Here is a 7,320-nt window from a genome sequence, read left to right on the forward strand (position 1 = left end):
ATGTAACGACTGAATTAAATTCTTCAGTAGTAATTTTAAAAAGATAACCATGACTATAGGGTAAAATAATGAATCCTCGTCAGATTGCTGTCACCATGTCATTTCAAAACCAAAAAGCATTAAAAAAGCAACAAGTCAACCGGAATAACCGGTAAAAAAGTAGGAAAAAAAGCGAGAAGGAACCCCACAAATGACAAACCCCTCATGTTAAACCGACACATGTCCGATCTTATCCGTTTCCCACTCTCCCCTTTAAAATAGTAACCTCTGTAAAACACCCATCTCCATCTCCATAATCCTTTTTTCTTTCTCTTCAAGCTCTCTCTCTCTCTCTCTGCCTCTCACAACTCTCTCACTCTTTCTAAAAAAAACCTTTAGCTTCGTTTCTCTGAAACACTCTACAAATGGCGACGAATCTCATCTCCTTCCGAGCCACCAGGATCGGGGCGTGTGCTATTCCGAGTAACCGGAGACCCGACCCGAACAACCGCAAAACCGTTTCCTCCGCCAACTGGTGGACCCCGCTCTTCGGGTGGTCGTCCGAGCCCGACTACATTGATTCCGGAAGAAAAGAGAAGATCCAAGACGGCTCCGAGAATCCGGAGCACAAATCGGACCCCGATCTGGACCGGAAGCCCATGCGTTCCCGGTACGCTCCGGGTTGCTTCACGGAGGAGAAGGCGAGGCAGCTCCGGTTGAAGACCATGGAAACGGAGACGTTTCACGACGCCATGTACCACTCCGCCATCGCCTCCCGCCTCGCCTCCGATTTCAACGGCCGCTCAGATCTTTGAGCCCCGACAAGTTACGGCAATATTTGAAGATCCGTAGGTCCAAAAGTTGTAATTTTTTCCTTTTTTTTTTTTTTTTATTGGTTTTTTGTTTCCAAGTATAAGCGAATGAGAACTTGGAAAGTATTAAATGTGGATGGTGCTGATGTAATTATGCTTTTAATGTGGATCGTTGATTAGGTGAGGGATGCGATGATGTAGCATGTAATGTAATTATTGATGAATATGATAATGTTTTTAGAGCTTTCTTTGTAGATTAGGCTATTTTAGACTTTGGATTAGGGTTTAGATGGTGGTGATTATCCTAATTTAGTTAAAGATGATTTGACGTGTAGCAGATTAAGGGCTAACCATTGGATTAGGGAGTAATCATTGGTCCCACTAATTTAGTTGAATTATATATGGGTTTGATTAACATTGATCCACAATGATTTGAGAGTGTGCAAGGATGTGGGTGGAGGCGAACGCAGCAGATCATAGCCCCATCAACTTGGCTATGCTACATGTGAATCTTGACTAGATCCTCGAACTTTTTCCATTGAGGAATATGCTTCAAGTATCAGGATATTTGTAAAAATGGTTCTATTTTTACAAATCAAGCAAGAAAATGACCTTATGTCAGAATTAGGCTAAGAAAATGGTTCTATTTTTTTTTTTTTTTTTTTTTTGGAGAAAATGGAAATTCGTCGTACTAGAGAATTTTAAACAAATTTCTCTCTTTTCTTTACTGTGACCAAATCCATATCACATCCAAAATGGTTGAGAATGATTGAAGATAAATACATGGCTTCGTATGATTGATTGTTTGTATGAGTCATGGTACAAGTGTTACCGTGTTAGGATGGACACCTATCTTATAAGCCAACGCCTACAAGGTGACAGTTCTTGCTTTAATTACTACTATGTGACAGTTTTTATTACTATGGTAGTAATGAAATAATATTTATATTGTTGATTTACAGATAATATTTATTTTTTTTGATAAGTAATTTACAGATAATATTTATATTCTTTATATTAGTAATTTTGTGCAAATAATAATAATAAAAAACTGTATTTGGCCTATTAATTTCGGCTTTTGGAAGAGTTGCTAATTAACAAATAATAAAAACAAATTAAACCATAGACTTTATGCAATGCATTACCATATCATCTACATTCTTCCTCTCAACATCTATTGCCCCATCCCTCTCCAATTTGTAAAGAAAACGCTTAGTTGTTTATTTATTTGGCCATTAAGGACTAGAAGGGTGGAGTGTAGAACATTTAGCAAACTAATAATTGCCCAATCATGTCTAACTCTGTCCAACATGTGGCATTTAGGTACATGAACTAGTTACCGGATAGATTTGGCTTAGGTGTTGTAAAAAAATCATAATATATGTACTATAATTTTTTTAACGGTTCAGATTTAATTTCATGATGACATTGTTCTTGATGCTCTAGTCATCTCCAAAACCATGAAAAATGTCTCACTCGAACACCACACAACTTGGAAAGCTAAGATAGTGTGAAAGCTAAGATAGTATTCCGTAAATATGCGTTGACTTTTGTGAGAAATTTTTTTTTTTAAAAAAAAAATAATAATAATGTAAAATTGAAAAAGTATTTATTCCTTTTGGGAGAAGTGAAAATTAAGGAGAGAGGAGGATAAAATTCTTTACCAAACGGACTCCAAGTTCTCCACCATCTTGGAAAAATGGTCTCCCCCTCCTACAAATTATTTCAAGATCAACTTCAACACTGCCATTATAGACTCCTTTACTCAAGCATCGGTCTGCAAGAACTCCTTTGAAGGCTTGAAGCATTGGTTGCCCTGCATATGAGCAGTCTCCCTTGGTATCAAAAAAATCTATTATGGAAGGTAACTCTTTGATTGTGATTCTTGCCTTTCAATACCCCAATATTACCAAAGATTGGAGAATCTTCTCCATCATCCATATACCCTTGCAACCACGTCAGCCTCCACTTCTCGGGAAGTCTGCAAGAATAATAGAATTGCAAACTTTTGTGCCCACAATATTAATGCTCATTGCGCTACAACCATAAATTTTTCTGGTTACATTTTCACCTATCCTCTCCCTATCAAAGTATTGAATTTCTAAATTCTCATAGGGCTCCTAGAATTCCTTCTAGAGTTTTGTGCCAACAATATTAATGTTCATTGCGCTACAACCATAAGTTTTTCTAGTTGCATTTTCACCTATCCTCCCCCTATCAAAGTATCGAATTTCTAAATTCTCATAGGACTCCTGGAATTCCTTCTAGAGCCTCTTGAATACGTTTTATGGATTTTGTCATTTCACCAATTTGGACTAAATAACGAGCTAATGAATCCCCTTATTTTTTTCCATTGGACTTCCTAATCCAATTCGTTGTCACACTCATAATGGTTAGCTTTACGAAGATCCCATTGTATTCTGGAAGCTCGTAGCACTAGTCCTGATAAACCCCAATTTATTAATTTGTCTTTACCAATAATTCCTACGCCCTCAACGCATCCCCTTTCCATTGTAATGGGAAATATCCCTCCCTCCCTCCTTCCTTTCTCCCTCTTTAAAAAAAAAAAAAAAAAAAAAAAATCAATTAAAAAAAAAAAAATCTTGTAAGCGAAATGAGCAGAATAAAGTGAAATTCATGCTGCCAATTGCAGCTTAATTTAAGTTTATTTTACCATGGCCAAATAATAAGTGGGGGGTACGTGGGTAAAGCTCTCGTGGTATTGTAAGGATATATTGATAATTTTAAAGTATCAGGTTAGAGTTTAAATTCGGCACAATGCATAGAAGTTGTAACCCTATTCTTTGTTGAGATAGTTAAAAATTAGTTGCTTGCTCCTAAGGACGTAGGTATAATGTCGAACCATATAAATTATTCGGAAATTATATCAAAACACCTTGGGTAAACATGCCAAAATTTTTGTCCCTAAGATTTTTTTTTTCGACAATTTACTCCTTGGGTCAATCGAAATGCCAAGAAAATTCATACCGTCAAATTTTTTTAATTGCCGTTAGATTGGTTGAAACGCACTGTTTTGCAACATCAGCATAATAATTTTTTTTAATTTAATTTTAAAAAAAAAAAAGAAAGAAAGAAAGAAGAAGAACGGGTGGCTTCCACCACCCCAACCTTTAAGGGGTGGCCTCCAACCACCCCATTGGCTTCAGACCACCCCCAGGGGCTGGGGGTGGCCCCTAACAGCCCTTAAGCGGCCACCCCTAATAGCCCTTGGGGTGGTCGCGAGCCACTCTAATGGCTGTTAGGGGCCACTCGGGGGTGGCCAGAAGCCACTGCAGGGGTGGTTTGCCCACCCTTGGGGTGGCTTCCGGCCCACCCCATAATGGTTGGGGTGGCCAGGGGTGGCCGGAGGCCACCCCTTCTATTTTTTTTTTAAAAAAATTTTTTTTAATTAAATTAATAAAAATTTATTATGCTAACGTGGCAAACGCTACATTTCAACCAATCTAACGACAGTTAAAAAAATTTGACTGTAAATATTTTTTTGATATTTCGATTGACATAGGAAGTAAATTGTCAAAAAAAAAAAAAAACTTAGAAGACAAAAAAAATTTGGCGTGTTTACCCAAGGTATTTTGATATAATTTCCCTAAATTATTTGTGTATTGTTCCTCTCCAATCCATTTCCTTTTTACTTTTCGTTATTTCACTTAGTTTCGACAATCTTTATACCAATGGCCCTATTTGCCTCTAAATAGGGTACCCTAGAATCCCTTGAATTTGATGTCTCTAAGTTGTTAGGGTAGGCCGGCCAACCTCTCACCATTTTAGGGTATTGTTGAAATAGGTGGACCACCACCTGGAATGGTAACACAATGGTAGGCCATTGTCTCATCAATCCCTTCACTTATTATTATTATTATTATTATTATTATGGCTCTGTTTGCGAACGGACCGGGCCAGCACTGTAGCTGGAACGGTACTGTTCCAGCTACAGTGCTGGCACTGTATACTCAGTGTTTCAGACAAAAAAAACGGAACATATCTCAAAAATAATTCATATATTATTCACTTGCCAACCACTGCCGATAATTACAACTTATTTTTTTTTTTTAATATAAAATAATAATTAAAAAAAAGAACTGGAGAAATATTTAAAAAAAAAAAAAAAAAAAAAACAGGAGAATATCGGGGTGGCCCTTGGCCAAAGTGGGGTGGCCGGACCACCCCATTTTTGGCCACGGGGGTGGCTGGAGCCACCCCTGGCCGATCTGGGGGTGGTCGAACCACCCCCATGGCCAAGGGGGTGGTCCGGCCACCCCCTTGGCCAAAAAAAAAAAAAAAAAAAAAGAGAGTGGGTGCTTGGGGGTGGCCGGACCACCCCCAAGGGGCTGGGGGTGGTCCGGCCACCCCAAATGCACCCAATCCGCAATTTTTTTTTTTTTTTTTTTTGGCCAAGGGGGTGGCCGGACCACCCCCTTGGCCATGGGGGTGGTTCGACCACCCCCAGATCGGCCAGGGGTGGCTCCAGCCACCCCCGTGGCCAAAAATGGGGTGGTCCGGCCACCCCACTTTGGCCAAGGGCCACCCCGATATTCTCCTTCTTTCTTTTTTTTTTTTTTTTTTTTTTTTTCTTTAAAAAATAAAATAACATAAAATAAAAAATTTTACTGTGCAGTATCATTGTCCTTGCAGCGAAAGTCTACGCTTCAGTCATACTTCACATCCCAAGCCTCTTTACTGTCTTTCAACCAAAGAGAAAAAAAGTTAACTTCTCCGCTGCAAAAAAATTCTTCTCCCACATTTCCTACATTCTTTCAGCAAAACTTCTTCTTCCTCTCTTTTGTACGCCGACGGTTCATCTCTTCATCCTATTTTCTTTCTCAAACCTCTTTCATTTTTCATTTTGTCACACACTCACAAAGTATTTTTCTTTTCTTCTCAGCGAGTGGGTATCAGTGCAGTGCAAATTTTTTCATCCACCGTTTTCAAGGTTAGCCAATGCCAATTTCTCTCATCAAACTCTGTTATTGTTCAATCATTATACTGTATTTGGCTATTTTTGTTCCTGAATTTGCCAATTTGAACAATTCTGAAACAATCTTATTTAAGCCTTATTCATAATAGTGTAATTAGTATTGTTTGGCGTGCTATCGTTTCTACAAAAGAAAACTCTTTTTACAAGTATAACTACTGAAGTATAATTAATAAAACAATTAAGTAAAAATTTTAATTAATTAGTAATTGACTTATTAATTATATATTGTTAATTGTTTTATTAATAATGAACTATATATATATATATATATATATATATATATATATATATATATAACAATTAATTAAAAATTTTAATTAATTAGTAATTGACTTATTAATTATATATTGTCAATTGTTTTATTAATAATGAACTATATATATATATATATATATATATATATATATATATATATATATATATATATATATATATATAACAATTAAGTAAAATTTTTAATTAATTAGTAATTGACTTATTAATTATATATTGTTAATTGTTTTCTTAATAATGAACTATATATATATATATATATATATATATATATATATATATATATATATATATATATATATATTGTGCTATACATTATACTACTTCGAATAATTTTATTCGATTAAAAAAAAAATATCTTATTAGTGCTACTTAAGCCCTTGAATCTCTATACGTCTATTATTTGATTGAATTAATTAAATCTAAAATTTACCGTAACTTCATATTATATATTTTTTGTCATCAATGTCAAGATCCAATTATCTGCAACGCCCTCTTGCATCGGCGTGGTCCCTGGGTTTCATTTAAGAACCTTTGTACCGTCGGTGAGTTTTCATCTTACAAAACATTATGTGTGTTCTTCCTGATTATGGTCAGCCCATGCACGATTAAAATTTATTCTTCCTCTCATACCATCTCAATAGCACTACCTCATTTTTTGTAGTATGCGACTAGGGGGCTCGATAGAACCGGGCAGACCACCCCCGCGGACCAGATCATCAACCAAGGTTATAGCTTAATTGAATTGAATTACATACATAAAATCACTTTGGTCTTGATTCTCATTGAAGTCCTATAATATATATGCATCTATATGTTAAGGGGTGGAGCTCCATTGATTAGTATTGGTATTCTTAGTTTCTCATACGTTAATGTTAATTGCCATTTTTTACTTTCTTGTTCGATAATGTGAATTGGTATTTTGAAGTTTTTTGTTTGTTAATGTACGGTATCGTCCTGGTTTTTGTCATGTTGTAGCATGTAGGGTATTTCCTTCGATCATTGGTGAAGGACAGATCGGCTACCTCTATACCAACTGAATTGACTGTGTTACGACAACAAAAAGCAATCTCAAAAGTATGATTTTTAATAGTCCATTAGATACATTACTTATACATTGCATTATCATGACACTTCTTGCATTTGTTGAGGTACATGTTATTGTATTCTGTTATGAATAATTAGTATCACTACAGTAACGTATAGTGTCATCTCATGTACTGTCTATAATATATTTACACCTATCACACTATCCCATAG

The 7,320-nt window shown here is 36.1% G+C and overlaps 1 protein-coding gene across 1 annotated transcript; it reads left to right on the plus strand.

Annotated features, from left to right (window-relative positions):
- Positions 1-272: 272 nt before the first annotated feature.
- LOC132166351 (uncharacterized) lies at positions 273-1,033 on the plus strand. Its single transcript, XM_059577152.2, has one exon. It carries the CDS (start codon positions 405-407, stop codon positions 792-794), a length of 390 nt encoding a protein of 129 aa, XP_059433135.2. The 5' UTR covers positions 273-404; the 3' UTR covers positions 795-1,033.
- The last annotated feature ends 6,287 nt before the right edge of the window (positions 1,034-7,320 follow it).

This window comes from Corylus avellana, chromosome 11, assembly GCF_965113065.1.
Source record: "Corylus avellana chromosome 11, dhCorAvel1.hap1.2, whole genome shotgun sequence".
Lineage (NCBI taxonomy): Eukaryota > Viridiplantae > Streptophyta > Magnoliopsida > Fagales > Betulaceae > Corylus > Corylus avellana.